At 45.4% G+C, this 23,015-nt stretch overlaps 1 protein-coding gene across 1 annotated transcript in view; it reads right to left on the minus strand.

Annotated features, from left to right (window-relative positions):
- LOC111541840 (glutaminase liver isoform, mitochondrial-like) overlaps positions 1 to 12,751 on the minus strand; it is a 13,674-nt gene extending 923 nt beyond the window's left edge. Inside the window, exons 1-7 of the mRNA XM_023210771.2 lie at positions 12,334 to 12,751; positions 3,702 to 3,801; positions 3,193 to 3,314; positions 2,465 to 2,594; positions 1,606 to 1,685; positions 1,356 to 1,519; positions 1,079 to 1,137 (exon numbers count right to left, since the gene is read on the minus strand). Of these exons, the coding sequence (XP_023066539.1) occupies positions 1,079 to 1,137; positions 1,356 to 1,519; positions 1,606 to 1,685; positions 2,465 to 2,594; positions 3,193 to 3,314; positions 3,702 to 3,801; positions 12,334 to 12,515 (837 nt within the window). The 5' untranslated portion in view covers positions 12,516 to 12,751. The remainder of the gene's footprint in view (positions 1 to 1,078; positions 1,138 to 1,355; positions 1,520 to 1,605; positions 1,686 to 2,464; positions 2,595 to 3,192; positions 3,315 to 3,701; positions 3,802 to 12,333) is intronic.
- Between the last annotated feature and the right edge of the window lie 10,264 nt (positions 12,752 to 23,015).

Below are 23,015 nucleotides of genomic sequence, written 5' to 3' on the forward strand. Positions count from 1 at the left end.
TTTTTTTTTTTTTTTTTTTTTTTGAGACGGAGTCTCGCTCTGTCACCTAGGCTGGAGTGCAGTGGCACAATCTCGGCTCAACTGCAAGCTCTGCCTCCCAGGTTTACACCATTCTCCTGCCTTAGCCTCCTGAGCAGCTGGAACCACAGACACCCGCCACCACGCCTGGCTAATTTTTTGTATTTTTAGTAGAGACGGGGTTTCACCGTGCTAGCCAGGATGGTCTCGATCTCCTGACATCGTGATCCGCCCGCCTCGGCCTTGGCCTCCCAAAGTGCTGGGATTACAGGCGTGTGCTACCGCGCCTGGCCTCTATTTTTTTTTTTTTTAAAGTTCCTACTTAGATGGGAATGGGGTGAGGCAGGTCCCAGATACAGGTTTGTAGATGGAGCCATCACAGAACAAGGGGAGAGACTCAGCCTCATTTCCTCACCCAGACTCATTGCTTACTCATGTGTCAATTACAGAGTCAATACCACAGGGACTGTGACACCTGAGTCCCTGGGGGGAGGATTCCTAACACCACCTTCCTCAGGAGGGGCTATGATTGGCCCCAGGGTGTTGCTGCCCAGCTGCTCCCAGGTTCTTGCTCAAGCTCTGGGAGACCTACAGCTGATGGGCTAGTTTGACACCCCGTTCAAGGCCAACTCACAGTTCCAGGTGACGTGAATAACTGCCCTGGCCTGGCCATTCACCCTTCCCTGCAGGTGTCCCACACCCAGAAATGGCCAATCAGTGCCCAGTAGTGCTGTCCTCCCCTTGTCTCTGGCATTTGGCCCTTGGTCCTAGGCAGGGGTCAGGACCTGCTCACTTCTCTAAGAGTCAGGAAGCTCTAGGCTCTAGACTCATGGGTGGGGGCAGGGAACAGTACTAGTGGGGGTGGGGGAGGTGGTGCAGTCTCTTTTACTGACATCGTCAGCGTAACGTGTGGGTCCCTGCTGTGCCTCATGTGCCTTCTGGGGACCCTCAAAGGAATCAGAGCCCACCAGTCTCCCCAGAGAGCTGAACAAATATGAGGGATACAGGAACACAGGAGCTTAGAGGATAATACCTGTCAGAAGGTTAAGGTGGCACTGACCTTGATCAGGGAGCTGACAACAATGGCACCAGCATTGACCATGGGGTTATGGGGGATTCCTGGGGAAATACAAACCACCAAGAGTCTTAGCCACTGAACAAAGCCTCCTTGACAGCCCGCTCATTTTGTGGGTTAGACAAGAAAGATTGCTTGCTAGGGAGAAAGGCATGACAGGGCTAATCAGGAAGGGCAGAGAAACAAAAAAGGCTGGGGGATGGGGTGGGGGTAAGGAGGAGGGGATGCCCATAAGTACGGTCTGAGCCTTGGTAGTGCTCACCTTCCTCATTGAGGGAGAGCTTGTTGTAGCGCAGGCCACTAGGCTCTTTGCCCACAAACTTGTGCACGTAGTCAGTGCCTAGCGTGCTTATGGAGATGGCATAGGTGAGGGGCTTCACACAGGACTGCAGGCAGAAGGGGATCTTTGTATGACCCACAGAGTGCCTGGAGGCAGACAGAGGCCATGAAAGGGGTTGGCCTGTGTTCGGCACCTGTGCCCTGCCTCCCCTTCCTCTTGCCCAGCATCTCACCGCTGACCATCCACAGTGCACAGGGAGACACCCCACAGGTCTGGGTTTGACTTGGCCAGCTGAGGGATGTAGGCTGCCACCTGGACATGAATGGGTGGAGAAAAGGGAGATGGATGTGGAGAAAAGGAACAGAGTTGAGGATGAAGGTAAAGAGAATCTTTTAGATAAAAGCTAAAATTCTGTCTTCTGTAGGGCAAAGGGGTTCCCTCCTGCCTGTTGCTCCCAGAAATTCTGAGCCTTAAGTCCTAGAAGGCCATGTCTTTCTGTATCCCCAATCCTGTCGAGATAGCAGTAAAGCTAATGGAAGTTAAAAAAGGAGAATTCTGAGATCACCTTCCCCTTTTGCTTCTTAGGCTCAATCTTTGAAGACTGTATTATAGACTCTTGATTCCCTCACCTGCTCTAGGAATCATGTGTATAGAAACACATGAAGCCAGGTCCCCATTTACAGAAGTTCTGCTTCTCATTTCTCATTCATAGGATTCCCAGTCACAGGAAATCTCTGAGAAGCAAGGTATATCTAGGTGTGGTGGCTCATGCCTGTAATCCCAGCAGTTTGGGAGGCCGAGGTGGGTGGATCACTTGAGGTCAGGAGTTCGAGACCAGCCTGGCCAATATGGCAAAACTCCATCTCTACTAAAAATACAAAAATCAGCCAGGCATGGTGGCATATGCCAGCTACTCGGGAGGCTGAGACAGGAGAATCGCTTGAACCTGGGAGGTGGAGGCTGCAGTGAGCTGAGATTGCAAGATTGCGCTCCAACCCAGGTGACAGAGCAAGACTCCATCTCAGAAAAAAAAAAAAAAAGAGATAATTGGCCCAGGTCCCTGACCCCTCCCTTAGTCCCCTGGCTCTCACTTTGCCTCCAGTGAGCTCTTTGGCATCCTCAAAGATGCGATCCACATGGCCCGTGAACTCCTCAAAATCAGGAATGACAAACTTCTTTCGGAATGCCTGGGTCAGGAGCACAATGTTGCTGCTCACACACCTGGATCCCAGATACGATTGGATTAGGGGGCTAGAGAGATGCAGCTGGGACTCACTCTGGAGCCATGGAAATTGCGAATAAAGAAGGTTGAGTGGTCTTCCGGTTTGGGATCAACAGCTGTGTTACCTTTGGCAAATCAGTTTGCCTTTCTGTGTCTTAGTTTCCTTACCTGTAAAATGAGGGGTTTTAATGATGTGGAAAGACACTATGTCTTGGGATATGAGAAAAAAAATAAATACCAGAATAATATGTATGTATGTTACCTTGATATTTAAAAAATCCTAAATCATGGAAGTATATTTACATATATTCATGTATGTATGTCAATACATACGACATTATCTAGAAGATACCCACTAATCTGTTAATATTTACTTTGGGGAAAAGAGGATAGGGATTGAGTAGGGAGGGAAAGGAGAACATGCATTTCTATATTGTTTAAACTCTTATAATGAGTATTCATGTGTAACTTATATAATAAGTAATAAAATAAAATGAGGAATTGAACTATACAATTCGCAAATTCCTCCCTGCTGTGAGAGTCTACGTCCACAGGACAGTTTTCAGAGAGCAGTGCCCTTGCTTCTGGGGCCCTCACTTTCGGAAGAGATCTCGGTCCAAGAGGCCACCACTACTGGACTCTTGGACCACACGGTGCATCTCGCTCATGCAGTCTTGGAGCCGAGGATCTGATGTCTGCAGCCCAGTGGCCTTTAGTGCCTTTAGAGGAAAGAAGAGACCAGAAAGGTCAGCTACAAGGACAGTGATGTACTCCTCATAATCTTTCCCAGTGGATACCCGATTAGCTGAACCCCAGCCACTACAATAGGTGGAACAAATGGGTTTGGAGAATAAGAAAGGAGGGGATGGAGCAACTCTGAAGGCTAACAAGGGTTTCCTGTCCTTTTTTCCAGAGGGTTTAATCTTCTGACCCTGGGGCAGGGATGGGCTTGTCTTGTCAGCCTAGACATCTGGATTCTCATCCATCTGTATGCTTCACCCTTATGTAGCAACCCATTAGCTGCCCTGCACTTGTCATACCCTCGTTTCCCCACTTTTCAGAGATCTTAAGGAATTAGCATCCTGAACAGGTAGAGAGCAACTTACAGTGGTGAACTTGTGGATAGGGATTTGTTCCTGTCCTTCAGCAATAGTGTAGAAGAGCAAATCACCCAGGCGGGACAGCATGCCACTTTCTGATGAATCACTGGGGGCAGAGAATGGGGAGGAAAGTGGGGCCTGAAAACTGCTACCTGCTCCTCCTTCTGCAACATGGGCTTATAAGTAGGTGAGTGTCCTCATTCTATGCCTCCTCCTTAAACCATCTGATCTATCCCTATAAATCTAACTTTCATGTCTGTCCTAAGAAGTTGTAGATCTTTTCTCTAGCTTTTACCCCTGACCTTCAGATCTTTATTTTTAGCTCCCTTCTCACACTTCCACCTATAGGTGCCCCACAAGCACTGAAAACTCAGTATGTCCAAACCTGAGTCATCTCACCTTGTTCCCTCTTCTTCTCCTCTTGTTTCCCACCTGGGTTAACAGCATTACCACCCACCTGGGTGCCAAGCTGGAAATGTGGCATCATTTTGATAGTTTCCACACCTTAAGTCCATGCTTAGTTGGTCACCAACATTGGATGAATCTGCCTCATAATGTCTCAAATCCACCCTCTCTTCTCCTTTTCCCTGTGCCAGCATGCTGTAGTAGACCAGAGTTTGCCCCATAATAGCTGTGTGATCTTGAGCAGTTTGCTTAATATTGCTGAACTTGCTTCCTTATATAAAGGTAGTAATGTCTACTTCACCTGGGTGATGTGAGGCTTAAGATAAAAATTCCGTGAAAAACTGTCTGACACAAAGTAGATGTTCAATAAATCATGTATATCATCAGCTCCTTATTCCCTTTTACCTAATTGCCACTACACTGTCTTGAGTTTCAATCCATCTTTTTTTTTTTTTTTTTGAGACAGAGTTTCACTCTTGTTGCTTCAATCCATCTTCTAAAATGTGCTAGTGATCTTTTTTTTTTTTTTTAAATGGAGTCCGGCTCTGTTGCCCAGGCTGGAGTGCAATGGTGTGATCTCAGCTCACTGCAACCTCCGCCTCCCGGGTTCAAGCGATTCTCCTGCCTCAGTCTCCTGATTAGCTGGGATGACAAGTGTGCGCCACCACGCCCGGCTAATGTTTTTGTATTTTTAGTAGAGACGGGGTTTCACTATTTTGGTCAGGCTGGTCTGGAACTCCTTACCTTGTGATCCGCCTGCCTCGGTCTCCCAAAGTGCTGGAATTACAGGCATGAGCCACTACGCCCGGCCAAACTGTGCCAGTGATCTTTCTAAACTCAAGTGTAATTTCTCTACTCAAAAACATTTGGTAACTCCCTATGCCTACAGATTAAGCTCTTGAAATAAGAAGTAGGCCAGGCGTGGTGGCTCACACCTGTAATCCCAGCACTTTGGGAGGCTGAGGTGGTTGGATCACCTGAGGTTAGGAGTTCAAGACCAGCTTGGCCAACATGGTGAAACCCCATCTCTATTAAAAATACAAAATTAACTAGGTGTGGTGGCACATGCCTGTAATCCCAGCTACTACAGAAGCTGAGGCAAGAGAATTGCTTGAACCTGCGAGGCGGAGGTTGCAGTGAGCTGAGATCTTGCCATTGCACTCTAGTGTGGGCAAAAAGAGCAAAACTCCGTCTCAAAACCAAAACTTGGTAGGCCATTAAAAGCTCTTTAAAACCTGCCAATTGGCCGGGCACGGTGGTTCACGTCTGTAATCCCCGCACTTTGGGAGGCCAAGGTGGGCAGATCACCTGAGGTCAGGAGTTCGAGACCAGACTGGCCAGCATGGTAAAACCCCATCTCTACTAAAAATACAAAAACTAGCCAGGCGTGATGGTGGGCGCCTGTAATCTCAGCTACTTGGGAAGCTGAGGCAGGAGAATTGCCTGAGCCTGGGAGGTGGAGGTTACAGTCAGTCAAGATTGCGCCACTGCACTCCAGCCTGGGTGACAGAGTGAGACTTTGTGTAAAAAATAAATTAATTAATTAAATAAATAAATAAATAAATAAATAAGTAAATAAATAAATAAATAAAACCTGCTCACTTAACTTCCCTATTCCCCATCATGCCCACACACTCCAGATGTAACAGGCAATATAGATGGTTCATCAAAATGGGCTGGGAACTGTGAGGCTTCCTGGCCTTTGCTTATGCTATAACTTCTGCATAGAATGACCTTTGCTTAGTATGGTCCTGCTCATTCTTCAAAGTCCAGATCAAATGTCGCCAACTCTGTAAAGGCTTCCCCAAACCTCCAGATATTGCTTATGCTGCCGGTTTGACACAACACACCATCTTACTGACAGAAGAATCTCCCTTGCTCCACTGTTAGGTCTTTGTGTTTTATACATCTTTGTCTTCCTAGCACTGAGCAAAGTCCCTAGCACACAGTGGGTCTTCAATAAGAATTACTAAATTGTATTGCTGGCAAGGTCCCTGTGCCCCAAAATATCTCTCTGGCTTATAGCACCTAAAATTCCAGGTACTGAAGACTTCTTAGTTTTCAAGATTTCCATTAATATGTTAAAATATTTAGAAGAGTTATTTTTTTAAGTAGAAAAGGGATCTACTATGTTGCCTAGGCTGATCTCAAACTCCTGGACTCAAGTGATCTTCCCACCTAAGCCCCCCAGAGTGCTGGGATTATAGGCGTGAGCCACCACACCTAGCCAAGTGGAGTTATTTTATCAGATTATTTCCAAATATGACAGCTAGTTTCGATTAAGACCCTTCAAAGATCTTTGACCCAGTCAGGTGCAGTGGCTCACGCCTGTAGCCTCAGCACTTTGGGAGGCTGAGGCAGGTGGATCATGAGGTCGGGAGATCAAGACCATCCTGGCTAAAATGGTGAAACCCTGTCTCTACTAAAAATAAAAATAAAAAAGAAAATTAGCTGGGCATGGTGGCGGGCGCCTGTAATCCCAGCTACTTGGGAGGCTGAGGCAGGAGAATGGCATGAACCCCAGAGGCGGAGCTTGCAGTGAGCTGAGATTGCGTCACTGCACTCCAGCCTGGGCGACAGAGCCAGACTCCATCTCAAAAAATAAATAAAATAAATAAATAAATAAATTACAAAACAATAAAATTTTAAAAATATATAAAACAATAAAATTTTTTTAAAAAATCTTTGACCCAATAATTTGACTTCCAAGGATTTGTCCTACAGGTATACTTACACACCTCAAAAATAACACATTTACAATTATTCATCACATTGTTGTTTTTTCTTTTTTTTTTTTTGAGATGGAGTCTTTTTTTTTTTTTTTTTTTTTTTTTTTTTTTTTGAGACGGAGTCTCGCTCTGTTGCCCAGGCTGGAGTGCAGTGGCCGGATCTCAGCTCACTGCAAACTCTGCCTCCCGGGTTCACGCCATTCTCCTGCCTCAGCCTCCCAAGTAGCTGGGACTACAGGCGCCCACCACCTCGTCTGGCTAGTTTTTTTGTATTTTTTAGTAGAGACGGGGTTTCACTGTGTTAGTCAGGATGGTCTCGATCTCCTGACCTCGTGATCCGCCCTTCTCGGCCTCCCAAAGTGCTGGGATTACAAGCGTGAGCCACCGCGCCCGGCCAGAGACGGAGTCTTGCTGTGTCACCCAGGCTGGAGTGCAATGGCGTGATCTCTGCTCACTGCAACCTCTGCCTCCTGGGTTCAAGCGATTCTCCTGCCTCAGCCTCCCAAGTAGCTGGGATTTACAGGCACATGCCACCATGCCCAGCTAATTTTTGTATTTTTAGTAGAGACGGGGTTTCACCATGTTGGCCAGGCTGGTCTCAAACTCCTGACCTAGTGATCCACCCACCTCCTCCTCCCAAAGTGCTGGGATTACAGGCATGAGCCACCATGCCCGGCCTTCACTGCGTTGTTAGTAATAGTAAGATTAGAAACAACCTGATGTGCAGCAATAGGGAACTGGTTAATTATGGTATATTCATACAATGGAATATTATGCAGTATAAAAAAAGAAATTGGGGTGTGCTCTAAGTATTGATATGGAATCTCTAGGATACAATATTAACTAAAAGAAGTATGTTATAGAACAGTATATAGAGTATGGTAGTATTTATGTTTGTTTGTTTTTAGAGATGGGGTTTAGCTTAGCTGTATTGCTCAAGTTGGCCTTGAACTCCTGGGCTCAAGTGATCCTTCTGCCTCAACCTCCCTAGTAGCTGGGACTACAGGTGCATGCCACCATGCCCAGCTTTATTTATTTTTATTTTTTAATTTATTTTTTCTTTCAATAGGTTTTTGGGGAACAGGTGGTGTTTGGTTACATGAATAAGTTCTTTAGTGCTAGCTTTATGTTTTCATTTGTTTTTTCTTTTTTTTCTTTATCAGTTTTCTCAGGTTGAAGCACAGGTTTAAAAGGGAAAAATATATATGTGTTTGCTTATTCAGGCACAGAATATTTCTGGACGAACATTTAGTTAGAAATAGGTAAGACTGGCCGGGTGTGGTGGCTCATGCCTGTAATCCCAGCACTTTGGGAGCCCAAGGTGGGCAGATCACAAGGTAAGGAGTTCGAGACCAGCCTGACCAACATGGTGAAACCCCGTCTCTACTAAAAATACAAAAATTAGCTGGTGTGGTGGCGCCCACCTGTAACCCCAGCTACTCAGGAGGCTGAGGCAGGAGAATTGCTTGAACCCAGGAGGCAGAGGTTGCAGTGAACCAAGATTACGCTACTGCACTCCAGCCTGGGCAATGGAGTGAGACTCCATCTCATAATAAATAAAGAAATAGGTAAGATTGATTCATCTTCTGCAGAGATGATGTAGGTGCTGGGAAAAAGGGATGGGAGGGATACTTTTCACTATCTTTTGTATATTTTGAATTTTGAACCATATGGAATATATTATCTATTGAAACAATGGATTAAAAAATAAGACTCAAACAGCTTGGCATAGACTAGGCATGTGTGTGTTTGGAGTCAGGAGAAATACCAGAAGAGGGAACACCAGAAGAGTTTTCCTGCTTCTGGGTAAATCTGGTTGTCACAATGAAGCTAGTGCCTATATGGGGAGAGGAGGAGAAAAGCTATCTGAGGGATAACTCAAGAAGGAAAGTACATAGGAACACTTTGAAGGCAGGACTCAGGACTCTGTGCCTGGAAGCTGACAGAAGACAGGAAATAATGCTATACCACTGAATGTATCACAAGCCTAAAAAAACTGCATATCCCTCAGATATGGATGGATCACCAATGTAATGTTGAGGGAAAATAAGCAAGCTACAAGAGCAATGTATATAGTATGATACCAAAAAACCAAGGTACAGGAACAATGTGTTTAGGATACCATTTGTATAAAAAAAGTAAAGTAATATCAGCATGTATTTTATGCATAAAATATCTCTAGAAAACTATACATGATATCACTGACATCAGATTATCTCTGGGGGGCAAAATTTCCTTGGAATTTAAGAAATAATTGAACAAGTGTACAAGAGTATATACTAACCAAATTGAAGACTGGTTATTTAAACTATGATACCTCAAACAATGGAATCTTCTAAAATTACAAAATGATGGCCGGACACGGTGGCTCAAGCCTGTAATCCCAGCACTTTGGGAGGCCGAGACGGGCGGATCACGAGGTCAGGAGATCGAGACCATCCTGGCTAACATGGTGAAACCCCGTCTCTACTAAAAAAAATACAAAAAACTAGCCGGGCGAGGTGGCGGGCGCCTGTAGTCCCAGCTACTCGGGAGGCTGAGGCAGGAGAATGGCGTAAACCCAGGAGGCGGAGCTTGCAGTGAGCTGAGATCCGGCCACTGCACTCCAGCCCAGGTGACAGAGCGAGACTCCTTCTCAAAAAAAATAAAAATAAAAAATAAATAAAATAAAATTACAAAATGACAATGTCATACATATTCAATGATATTAAAAGCTGTTCATAAATGGAAAAGATAAGTTCAAGAATATGACTATCCCATTTTTGTTAAATTATATATACATATATAGGATATGTATGACTATATCACAATATTAATTGGTTATCTCTAATACTAGGATCTTTATTTTCTTTTTAAATTTTTTAAGTAATAAACTTATTTATTTATTTTTCAGGCAGGGTCTCACTCTGTTGCCTAGGCTGGAGTGTGGTGGTGCAATCATGGATCACTACAGCCTCGACCTACAGGGCTCAAGTGATCATCCCACCTCAGTCTCCCAAGTAACTAGGACTACAGGCACACGCCACCATGCCTGGTTAATTTTTGTATATATATATATTTTTTGTAGAGACAGGGTTTTGCCATGCTGCCCAAGCTGGTTTCAAACTCCTGAGCTCAAGTGATCCTCTCCACCTTGGCCACCCACAGTGCTGGGATTACAGGTGCACTGGCTCTAAATTTATTTTTTTAATTGACACATAATTGTACAGATGTTTATGGGATGCATAGCGATGTTTCAATACATAGAATTATAGTGATCAGTAAGGGTAATTAGTATATCCATCATCTCAAACATTTATCATTTCTTTGTGTTGGGATATTTTCCTCTTGATATTCTTACTTTTCTTTTAAAGTCATAAATACAGCCGGGCACGGTGGCTAACGCCTATAATCCCAGCACTTTGGGAGGCTCAGGCAGGTGGATTATCTGAGGTCAGGAGTTCGAGACCAGCCTGACCAACATGGTGAAACCCCATCTCTATTAAAAATACAAAAACTAGCCAGTTGTGGTGGTGGGTACCTGTAATCCCAGCTACTCGGGAAGCTGAGGCAGAGGTTGCAGTGAGCTGAGATTGTGCCACTGCACTCCAGTCTGGAGGACAAAGAGACTCTGTCTCCAAAAAAAAAAAAAAGTCATAAATACAGCTAAATAGCTAAATATTAAACAAACAATAACCTGAATAACAGCGCATTTCCTCTGCTGCTCTCTTTCCTCCGCCAAACACAGGAACCCGACCCCATCATGGTGTCACACTGCCAGAGCACATCACTCTCCAGTGCTCACAACCCCAGTGCTCACAACCCTTTCTGCCTGGGGAGTACCAGTCCAAGGATATGACAGGGGGTTCCCTGGGCAGAAGAAACAAGGTCCCCTGAAAAGACTTCCATCACCAGACTCCACTGGATAAGGAGGTGCGTGTGGGGGGAATTAGGGATACCTATAGTTCCCTACTCTGCAGAAGATAGACAGATGAGGGACGTTCAGCCTTTGCTGTATCCCGCCTTATTTCTCCCATGGTGAATATCTGGGAAGAAGTTGGGGTGGAGACTAGAACAGGAGGGAGAGGGCTTATCCTTTAAATGTTCTGTGTCTCTTTGAGAAGAAGCTGATGGAAAAGTACTGTGTAATATGGATAAGCAGACACCATGACTATGAAAAAAAGAAAGAAAAGGGCCGGGCTTGGTAGCTCATGCCTGTAATCCCAGCACTTCGGGAGGCTGAGGCAGGCAGATCATCTGAAGTCAGGAGTTCAAGACCAGCTGGGCCAACATGGTGAAACCCTGTCTCTACTAAAACTACAAACATTAGCAGGGTGTGGTGGAGCGTACCTGCAATCCAAGCTACTCGAGGTAATCCCAGCTACTCTAGAGGCTGAGGCAGGAGAATTATTTGAACCCAGGAGGCGGAGGTTGCAATGAGTCAAGATGGTGCCACTGCACTCCAGCCTGTGTGGCAGAGTGAGACTCCGTCTCAAAAAAGAAAGAAATAAAAGTATGGCATAATGTCATTAATAATAAATAATACCTATTGGTGTCTCTTACGACAGAGACTCGAGTAGTTGGTGAGGTAGTGTTGTGTCAGTCTGGCTACTTTACTGATAGTGTCTATGTTTCTGGGTGTCATGAGGCAGATGGCCCATTTCCTGTTCCTGCTACAGTAGAGCAATGGCTCTTTGAACAGTGTCTATGCTGGCCCTCTGGGGAGGACAAGATTTCCTGTTCAGCACCGTCTGCATCTCGGAGAAAAAGGCTCAGCCACCAAGTGTGTCCTAGGCGGTGGGGAAGATAAAAGTTTGGCCACCTGGGCGGAAGAAATAACCAAAGAAAGAGAACCTTTTAGATTCCGGAGCCTGGGCAGCACAAATAATAGCTCTGACTGGCTCTGGTTTGGGAAATCTGCGTCTTAAAGACTTTTCCTCTATTACAAATATTCTCCCCATTCAACAACCAGTTTGGAAAATCCCCCCCTATTCTGCTGTTCAGGGAGCACTACTACGCACACACCCAACACTTATGCCCGTACCTGCGCACCAGTAACACACGAGCATCACACATTACCCGCCGAGGACACGCAGAAACACAACACACAGACAGACCCCAGTACACTTGGACCTGAGGCAGGAGGCTGTTCCACACCCACGCATCTCCTAAAATACACACCGAGACGAGGGAAGGTGAGGACGGGCGGCGTGCGCCCGGCCCTGCACTCAGACACGTGAGCCAAGTAACACTCGGGGCGCATCTGTGATCCAGGTTAACTGCGCACCTTGGACAGGCGCCATCCCCAGGACCCGCTTGCCCGAACGCGTCCCCAGGCAGATTGCAGATTACCGCCCGAACGCGGCATACCCAAAGCTCCACATCCAAAGGAAAAGGCATCCAGGGCTAGTGAGCGAGGAGAGGGGAGATGAGGGACGCTGCCTGGGGAGGGCACTCGGGAACTAGCGAGGACCACAGTGGGAGTTGGGGCAAGCCCGTCCCCTGCCCTGTCCCAGGAGCCTTACTGATCCTGGTGCTGCGGCTGGCTGCTGTGTGGCGTCTCTCTGCCCTGCGCCGCGGCCTCACTGAGGTGGTGCCGGACGCCCCCGCCAAGGAGGGGGCTCCGGCTCAGGTGACCCCAGTCTCCCCGCCCGCAGTGACTGCCGGCCCGGCTCAGCGCCTTCTGCAGAGCTTTCATGGAGCGCATGCCCCCAGCAAGCCGCTGGCTCTGCAGGTGCGCCCAGGACCTCTAGCTGTGGCTGGGAAGGAGAGGCGGAGCGGGCGAGACAAGGTGCGGGGGAGTTCTGTGAGGGAGCTCTGGGCCTGAAAGACCGAGAAGGGGGGCCCGGTGGGTGGGGCTGGGGCAGGAGGAGGGGCTTTCCCCTTTAAAGCTGGCTCCAGGGTTAGGCACACCCTCAGGACAGGGGCTAGGTGAGGAGCGTTGGGAATAAAGGAGAATCCGAGTGGGTGGAGAGAGGGCGGTGCCTGGGAGCTGGAATGGACAATGCCCAGGTCCAATCACTGAGGAAGCAAAAACATTGAGGCAGGGAAAGGGTAAGGTTGCCCAATGAGAGCAAGACAGTAGGCTCTTGCGACAGCCTGCGGATGCTTCCACGTGGGCCCCGCGAGCGCTTCCGTGTGGACCCCGAGAGCGCGGGTGTCCGCGGATGCTGAGGGCTGGAAAGGCGAGGACAAGCTGAGGCAAAGCCGGTGGGGGAGGGAGGCGCTCCCCGGGGACACTGTGGGGCTGTGAACGATGGAGTTCTCGTTAGAGAGGAGGGTGCTGCCTCGAGAGAGGAGGCCAAGTAAGAGTGAGCCCAGTTCAGGAGGTCACTTAGAGAGCCTCGACCTCCGAAGGCCAAACCAGCGCCCAATAATTCGGCGAGTAGCGTGGCACGCGGCCGGCCTGCGGTGGTGCTGAGTGGAGAGCAGGATGGCTGCTGGGTACCCCGGGCAGAAGCAGCCGACCAGCACCTCAGGGAGGCATGGGGCGGCGGGAAGGTCGCTCTGGCGGTTAGGATGCCTGGTTCCAGTTTGTGTCCCTCTACCATTTATTTGGTGTAGGATTTGTTTTAAAATCTGGAAAGTTAAAACATTAAAATAAGGTGGCACGCAGAAAAATATTTTAGAAACCATGAAGTGCTCCCCACATTTTTCCTACTTTAATTGTTTGCCCTTGTCCTCCTCACGGGCAGAAAAGAGGCGATGTACAAAAAGCATTTTGAAATCTAAGAACATTCAGGACTTTTGCCATTTGCAACTAGAATTTTCACCTTGTATCTCGGCAGCGCCTAACCCAGCGTCTATATTTAGTAGTCCATATTTAGTTATTAGTCTCAATTTGAAGGTGAGGAAACTAAGACTCGGAAATTAAGACTTCTCGCATGAGGTAACCCAGCTAGTAAGTACCAAAGCCAGAAATTAGACCTGTTTTTTGTTTTGTTTTGTTTTGTTTTTAACTACAAGTCTCTCCTTCATGCAGCCCTTCCCAAAAATTAAGCATTGAATTGAATTATCCCAAGAGAAATGACGCCATCCCTAAAGGAAGTATTTTATGTGTGTGGAAGTATTATGATACAGTACTGGGAGTCTTTTCCTTGTGATAGTTCTGGCTGTTTCACAAAATACTAGTTTTCTTTTCTTTCTTTCTTTCTTTCTTTTCTTTTTTTTTTTTTTTTGAGACGAAGTTTTGCTCTTGTTGCCCAAGCTGGAGTGCAATGGCAGTCTCGACTCACTGCAACCTCCGCCTCCTGGGTTCAAGCGATTCTCCTGCCTCAGCCTCCCTAGTAGCTGGGATTACAGGCGCGTGCTACCTCACCCAGCTAATTTTTTGTCTTTAGTAGAGACGGGGTTTCACCACGTTGGTCAGGCTGGTCTCAAACTCCTGACCTCAGATGATCCGCCCACCTCAGCCTCCCAAAGTGCTGGGATTACAGGCATGAACCACCGTGCTTGGCCTATAGTTTTCATTTTTGAATTAAAATGAGTTTCAGGGGTACCCGTGGGAAAACAAATACTGAAACCAGTATGGTGTGTTCTGTGGAAAGGCAGTTCTCCTTTGCCTTGGTTAGGATTGGAGGGCTTATTTGGTTTAAAACCAGATGGAGTGACATTTGTTTTTGCTTGTTTTTCTCTTCTATAGTCATTCTGTGCCTGCTGTATACATTCTCCTGTCCGTGGAAAGCTGTCTAATTCTGGGACTGCGGCTTGCTGCTTTATGCTTGGCTTTGCCCAAGAGGCAGAGTTCTGGGTCTTGATAGTGTAAACTCAATCCTGCATTAGTTTTTTTCATATATAACAGACGAATCTTATCCTTGTTTCATAGGAATATTATTTATCTGAAGCGTTTTCATCTGTTCAAGAGAAAAATACCACCTGTTAAGGAATTTCTAAACATTACCCAGAATTAATTTGCTTCCTTTATTTCCTATTTCCGCCTCTTTGAATTAGCTTTATACTCTAATTAGTTCCTTACTCTCTTTCTCCTAGCACTCTTCTGCTAATAGGAACTGTTTGGGTAGTGAAGAAGATCTATGCATGGAAGCAGAGGTTTGTTGCTTAGAGAACTAGCTCCAGCTGCACTTGGACCTTTGGACTAACTCTGTCTCCAATACAATATTGCTGTCTTTGCATGAGGATGGAGCATGAACTGGTGACTTGGGAGGCCAATGGTACTGTGTAAAGTATAAGATACTGGAGAAGAACAAGTTTGTTGTCCCAGGTGGTTAAAGCTTGGCAGGGTCAGGTCCTCTTTTTGTTTCTAATTTGAAAAATACTCATCATCTAGCTTAATTTGTGCAAAACTATTAGCCAACTATGACAGGGGCAGCTATAAATGAAGATTTTCATAACTGAAAGAAAGTTTTTTGTGTCTCTAACAGTGGATTTTTAGGTTAGTCCATGGCTGTGCCAGAGTTTTGTGGTATGTGAGAGAGGATTGGACTTAATGATTTTGAATCCTTAAGAAAAGCTAAATCTGGGCCGGGCACGCTGGCTCACACCTATAATCCCAGTGTTTTGGGAGGCTGAGGCAGGTGGATCACCTGAGGTCAAGAGTTCGAGACCAACCTGACTAACATGGAGAAGCACTGACTCTAATAAAAATACCAAATTAGCCAGATGTGGTGGCACATGCCTGTAATCCCAGCTGCTCAGGAGGCTGAGGCAGGAGAATTGCTTGAAGCCGGGAGGTGGAGGTTGCAGTGAGCCGAGATTGCGCCACTGCACTCCAGCCTGGGTAACAAGAGTGAAACTCCATCTCAAAAAAAAAAAAAGAAAAAGAAGAAAAAAAGAAAACCTAAATCCTCTGTGATAGGAAATTGATGTTTGGAGATTGTTTATTTCTTATGATTAAGAAACTCATTTGTTCCACTCTTTTTTTTTTTTTCTTTTTCTCTTTTGGTGATGGAGTCTCGCTCTGTCATCCAGGCTGGAGTGCAATGGCGTGATCTTTGCAACATCTGCCTCCCGGGTTCAAGCAATTCTCCTGCCTCAGCCTCCCAAGTAGTTGGGATTATAGGTGCCCGCCAATATGCTCGGCTAATTTTTGTACTTTTAGTAGTGACAGAGTTTCACTATGTTGGCAAGGCTGGTCTCGAATTCCTGACCCCGTGATCCGCCCACCTTGGCCTCCCAAAGTCCTGGTATTACAGGTGTGAGCCACTGCACCCGGTCTGTTCCACTGTTTAGACTGTAGCTAGGATGTTAATTGGTCCAAGTAAAAGATTAGTTCACTTTTTTTTTCATTAATCTTTGCTAATGATACTATTGTTACAAACTCCTTTCTGCCTTAGTTTCTCCATTTGTAAAAGATAAACTTGTATTTTACTGGGTAAAATGTAAGTACTTGGGGCTCTGACATAATCAGCTTCCACTAACTCAATTAATATTTATTTGTTGGCATTCAGTATGCCAGGTCCAGTGCTGGAGAATCCAGAATTTTAAAAATTTAATAAACCAGTTTCTTTTTTTTTTTTTTTTTTTTTTTTTTGAGACAGAGTCTTGCTCTATGGCCCAGGCTGGAGTGCAGTGGCCAGATCCCAGCTCACTACAAGCTCCGCCTCCTGAGTTTACACCATTCTCCTGCCTCAGCCTCCCGAGTAGCTGGGACTACAGGCGCCCGCCACCTCGCCCGGCTAGTTTTTTGTATTTTTTAGTAGAGACGGGGTTTCATCAGGTTAGCCAGGATGGTCTCGATCTCCTGACTTCATGATCCACCCGTCTCAGCCTCCCAAAGTGCTGGGATTACAGGCTTGAGCCACCGCTCCCGGCCTATAAACCAGTTTCTATTGGGAGAAATGAGAAAGTTTATGTTTAAAATTTCTAATGAAGGTCAGGTGCGGTGGCTCACGCCTGTAATCCCAGCACTTTGGGAGTCCGAGGTGGGCGGATCAGGAGGTCAGGAGATCAAGACCATCCTGGCTAACACGGTGAAACCCTGTCTCTACTAAAAATACAAAATTGTGGTGGTGGGCGCCTGTAGTCCCAGCTACTCGGGAGGCTGAGGCAGGAGAATGGCGTGAACCTGGGAGGCGGAGCTTGCAGTGAGCAGAGATCACGCCACTGCACTCCAGCCTGGGCAACAAAGCAAGACTCCGTCTCAAAAAAAAAAAAAAAAAAAAAAAAAAAAAATCCTAATGAAAAATGCTGTGATGTAGAGACATGCAGAAGAAAGTATAAAGAGGGGACATCTAAGCTGGGGATGAAGGGCCACTGGGATAGAAGAGGAATGTTGGCTGACAGGAGCTGGTTTTTAAAGCATGAGAGGTGTTTCAGACAGAGGGCTCTACAAGAATAAACAGAGCCTGAGAGGAACATTGGAGGGACTCTACCTCTAGTTGGGTTGGAATGAAACGTGGGTATAAGAGTGTGGACCAGCTGGGCGCGGTGGCTCACGCCTGTAATCCCAGCACTTTGGGAGGCTGAGGTAGGCAGATCACAAGGTCAGGAGTTCGAGACCAGCCTGACCAACATGGTGAAACCCCATCTCTACTGAAAATACAAAAATTGGCCAGGCGTGGTGGCATGCACCTGTAATCTCAGCTACTCAGGAGGCTGAGGCAGGAGAATCAGTTGAACCTGGGAGGCAGAGGTTGCAGTGAGCCAAGATCGCGCCACTGCACTCCAGCCTGGGTGACAGAGTGAGACTCGTCTCAAGAAAAAAAAAGAATGTGGACCAATGAAACTGAGGATGTAGGAATGAGATGCCTGTTTTAACTTGATGCTAGACTTTCATAGAGTAAATGAAATTCAATAAAAGTTTAAGCATGTCTGTGATCTACTCCAGTGTGCTTTCCTAATTCTTCTTTCGTTTAGCAATAACAAAATGAAAATTTATAGGAGTGAAAAAATATAAATATAAGCCTATTAAAAAAAGTATCATCACACTGGTCCATTTATGATGCCTAACATGCATTTTCTCTATTTTGCCAAATAATATCTTCTATAATCTGGGTTCTCCAATAGCCATTAAAGTAGATTATAGCAAGTCTTAATCAACAAAATATACTAAAAGAATGTAGATTTTGCTAGAATTCCTAAAAAGGATTTAGAAAAGTCTGTAGGCAAAAGCTAATTTGAAGGAATTTGAAAGCCTTTGCTGACATAGCAAAAAGAAAATACCTTCAGGGTTTGATTGATAGGATTTTCTTTTTTCTTTTTTCCCTTCTCCAAGTTATAGGTAGAGAAATAGTATTTTAATACTTGTTTTTCTTTGACTTAAAGAATATGGAAGATGTCAGAATCTTGTATTACTCTATAGTGAACAAATGAGACCCTTCTCTAAAAGACTAGGTTAAATTAACTTTTAACCACATTTACCTAAGTGAAACACTCCATAAGCCATATTTTATTAAGATTTTATATAATTTGAAATTTTTTTACATCACCTGCTTTGACCTGTCAGTTTGCAAAAAAACTGTCGTTACAGTTTACTGATTTTCAGGAAAGTTTTAGATAATACAATTTTAGATCATCAGGTAATTTATGTAACTACCACTCAGAAAAGAGATTTTTGGTGTTAAGTATATTTACTCCCTTGTTTGCATTTCTTGTTCCAATTTAGTTAATCTAATTAGATGAAAATTCACAATAAAAAGTAGGTGAAGGTGCTAAATTAAAGGAATAATATTACATATAAAATTTCTGTGATAGTTGCTAATGGTACCAGTACTTGATTTCAAGTTTCTCTGAAATATCATCTTAGTTTTGTTTTTGAATTATTATTATTTAACAAGTCCCTTACTGGTGAATATTTGTGTTATTTTCCGTTTTTGTTTTTGTTTTTGTTTTTGTTTTTGAGAAGGAGTTTCACTCTTGTTGCCCAGGCTGGAGTGCAATGGCACGATCTCAACTCACCACAACCTCCGCCTCCTGGGTTCAAGCGACTCTCCTGCCTCAGCCTCCTAAGTAGCTGGGATTACAGGCACCTGCTAATACACCTGGCTAGTTTTTGGTATTTTTAGTAGATATGAGGTTTCTCCCTGTTGGTCAGGCTGGTCTCAAACTCCCGACCTCAGGTAATCCACCCGCCTCGGCCTCCCAAAGTGCTAGGATTACAGGCCTGAGCCACTGAGCCTGGCCTCCATTTTTTATTATTACTAGAATCACCATATTTCCTGGCTTGTCTGGAACAGTATGAAACATGTTCTTATGTTTATAGCAAAATTTGGCCAGGCACGGTGGCTCACGCCTGTAACCTCAGCATTTTGGGAGGCTGAGGTGGGCGATCACCTGAGGTCAGGAGTTCGAGACCAGCCTGGCCAACATGGTGAAACTCTGTCCCTTCTAAAAATACAAAAAATTAGCCAGACGTGGTGTCGCACACCTGTAATTCCAGCTACTCGGGAGGTTGAGGCAGGATAATTGCTTGAACTCTGGGGGGCAGAGGTTGCAGTGAGCCAAGATCACGCCACTGCACTCCAGCTGGGCAAGGGAGCGAGACTCCATCTTAAAAAAAAAAAAAAGAAAACCAAAAACCAAAAACTGCTTAAGGAACTCTATAGAATCACAATATTTAACACAATTATTATAATTTAATATAGAAGCACAAGCAGGGAAAAAAATATGTTGGAGCCATTTTATTTTATTTATTCAGTTGGTTCAGAATTCAAAAGGGCATATAATGAAGTTGCTATCCTGCTTCTGTTTCCCAGCTATCCAGTTTCCCTCCCTGGAGGGAAACAGTGTCATTGTTTTTGTTGTTGTTGTTGTTGTTGTTGTTTGAGACGGAGTCTTGCTCTGTCGCCCAGGCTGGAGTGCAGTGGCGCTATCTTGGCTCGCTGCAAGCTCCGCCTCCCGGGTTCACGCCATTCTCCTGCCTCAGCCTCCCGAGTGGCTAGGACTACAGGCGCCCGCCACCACGCCCGGCTAATTTTTTGTATTTTTAGTAGAGACGGGGTTTCACCGTGTTAGCCAGGATGATCTCGATCTCCTGACCTCGTGACCCACCTGCCTCAGCCTCCCAAAGTGCTGGGATTACAGAAGTGAGCCAGCCCGCCCAGCTGGTACTTTTCACATACTATGGAAATTAGCTCTTTATGAAATGAGTTGCATACATTCTCCTCTCCCTGCCAGTTTATCATTTGACTTTGGTTTTCCATTTGTGGATTTTGCCATGTAGAAATGTTTTCTCTTTATGTGGTCAGGTCACCTTCTTTTTTCTTTTTCGAGACCAGGTCTCACTCTGTCACCCAGGCTGGAGTGCAGTGGCGCCATCATGGCTCACTGCAACCTCCAACTCCAAGGGGTCAGGTGATCCTTCCACCTCAGACTCCTGGGTAGCTGGGACTACAGGTGTGCACCACCACGCCCAGTTAATTTTTTATATTTTTTGTAGAGACAGGATTTTGCCACGTTGCTCAGGCTGGAGACTTACTATCTCTACAATGACATAAAAATCCATTGTTCAGCTAGAGGTTCACATGTGATCCTTTATTTCTCCTGCTTCCTTATCCTCTACATGCCATAATGGGTCTCAAATCCATCCACTTTTCATTCCCATTGCTACTATCCTAATGAAGCTTCTTAATTTACGTCTCCCATCAGTTTTACTCCCTTCCATTCGTTACAGTATAGCCACAAGTGATCTTGCAGAAATGCAAATCTGATTATGTTGCTTTCAAAATATAACCCAGTAGTAATTTCCCAACTCTAACATAACTTGGAATACAATTAAAAGTGAGTGGAGAAAAACAAATGAGAGATGAGGACATACAGTTAGTAAATGTAAATTACTCCTGATTATGGGGAAAACTGGAATATCTAGAGAAGAATCTAGGGTACAGGGAAGGGCTTTTATTTGTTTTTTATGTATGAGTGTTTTCATCTTTTTTTTTTTTTTTTCTTGCTCTGTTGCCCAGGCTGGAATGCAATGGTGGGATCTCCACTCATGGCAACATCCGCCTCCAGGGTTCAAGCAATTCTCCTGCCTCAGCCTCCCGAATAGCTGGGATTAGGGATTACAGGCATGTGCCACCACACCTGGATGATTTTTTGTATTTTTAGTAGGGGCAGGGTTTCAACATGTTGGCCAGGCTGGTCTCAAACTCCTGACCTTGTGATCCACCTGCCTCGGCCTCCCAAAGTGCTGGGATTACAGGCATGAGCCACTGCACCCAGCCTGTTGTTCCTTATTTCTTTATTATTTTGTATTCATCTGTAAAGGAGGATTTTCTTCATCAATTACTTGGTTATTCTGAGAAACAATTCATATAGAAAAGGCAGGCTATATATTCAACTTGTTTTCCTTGATTTACTAGTTTTAGGAATAGTAAGTTGATTATGTAATATTCTCTTAAAGATGATCAATTAGGGCTTTGAAAAATTATTATGAACTTATGGATTTTATTAAATTTGGCATGTTTATATTCTTTGTAGTTATTCTTTTTGATGCTCAAACTGTACCATCTTTGGACAATAGCAACCCACTGAAGTTGATTCTTTTTAAATATTATTCATTTAATTTTTGACTTTTTTCAATAGAGATTGTGTTTCCCAGGCTGGTCTTGAAATCCTGGTCTCAAGCAGACCCCCTGCCTCAGCCTCCTAAAGTGCTAGGATTACAGGTGTGAGCCCCCATGCCCGGCTTCTAAAGTTGATTCTTGAATCCTTTTGACATAACCCCAGTAGTTTTTGATAGCTTTCTTGCTTACTGCTGTGAAGATGCCTTGTATGTACTGTCTCTTCTTATTGTTGCCAATTGTATCTTTCGGATCTATTCCTACAAGTGGGACTGTTGGGTTGAAGGGTAAATACACATATAATTTTGGTAGATAGTGTGAAAGGCGTTATTTTATTTTGTCTTTCCACAAGCAATATATGAAAGTGCCCTCCCTGACTTTTTTTTTTTTTTTTTTTTGGTAGAGACAGGGTTTTGCTCTGTCACTTATGCTGGAGTGCAGGGGTATGCTCTTGGCTCATTGCAGCCTCAAGCTATCCTCCCACCTTACCCTTCTGGGTAGCTAGGACTAAGGCATATGCCACCGTGCCTGGCTTATTTAAAAACTTTTTTTTTTTTTTTTTTTTTTAGAGATGGGGTGTTGCTATGTTGCCCAAGCTTGAAAGTACCTTGTAACCCACAGTCTCACCAACAGTTTGTTGTAAGCTTCTGGATTTTTGCCAGTCTGGCAGGTGAGAAATGGAATCTCCGGGTAGTTTTTTGTTGTTGTTGTTGTTTGTTTGTTTGTTTTGAGACGGAGTCTCACTCTGTTGCCCAGGCTGGAGTGAAGTGGCACGATCTCAGCTCACTGCAAACTCCGCCTCCCGGGTTCACGCCATTCTCCTGCCTCAGCCTCCCGAGTAGCTGGGACTACAGGCGCCCGCCACTACACCCGGCTAATTTTTTTGTATTTTTTAGTAGAGATGGGGTTTCACCGTGTTAGCCAGGATGGTCTTGATCTCCTGACCTCGTGATCCTCCCGCCTCGGCCTCCCAGAAGTGCTGGGATTACAGGCATGAGCCACCATGCCCGCCCTACTCCATGTAGTTTTAATGTGAGCATATTTTTATGTTCAAAATCACATTTTAATAAGTTGATGATAGCAAACCTGCATTGACATTTAAAGAAGGCAGGCCAAGCATGGTGGCTCATGTTTGTAATCCCAGCACTTTGTAAGGCCAAGGCGGGAGAATCACTTGGGTGCAGAAGTTTGAGACCAGCCTGGGCAACATAGTGAAACCCCATCTCTATAAAAATTTTTAGCCGGGCGCGGTGGCTCAAGCCTGTAATCCCAGCACTTTGGGAGGCCCAGACGGGCGGATCACGAGGTCAGGAGATCGAGACCATCCTGGCTAACACGGTGAAACCCCGTCTCTACTAAAAATACAAAAACTAGCCGGGCAAGGTGGCGGGCGCCTGTAGTCCCAGCTACTCCGGAGGCTGAGGCAGGAGAATGGCGTAAACCCGGGAGGCAGAGCTTGCAGTGAGCTGAGATCCAGCCACTGCACTCCAGTCCGGGCGACAGAGTGAGACTCCGCCTCAAAAAAAAAAAAAAAAAAAAAAAAAAAATTTTTAGCCCTCACTCGCCAGTGACGACCTGTCTCACTGCACGCACGCCCTGCCACCGCCCCACAGAAATGCTTTGGTTACCTACAGTCTTTCACCAGATGAGACCAGTGTCCAGGGTACTGACTCCTCATCTCACTCGGGCTTATGCCAAAGATGTAAAATTTGGTGCAGATGCCCGAGCCTTAATGCTTCGAGGTGCAG

The sequence above is a fragment of the Piliocolobus tephrosceles genome, chromosome 10, assembly GCF_002776525.5.
Source record: "Piliocolobus tephrosceles isolate RC106 chromosome 10, ASM277652v3, whole genome shotgun sequence".
NCBI lineage: Eukaryota > Metazoa > Chordata > Mammalia > Primates > Cercopithecidae > Piliocolobus > Piliocolobus tephrosceles.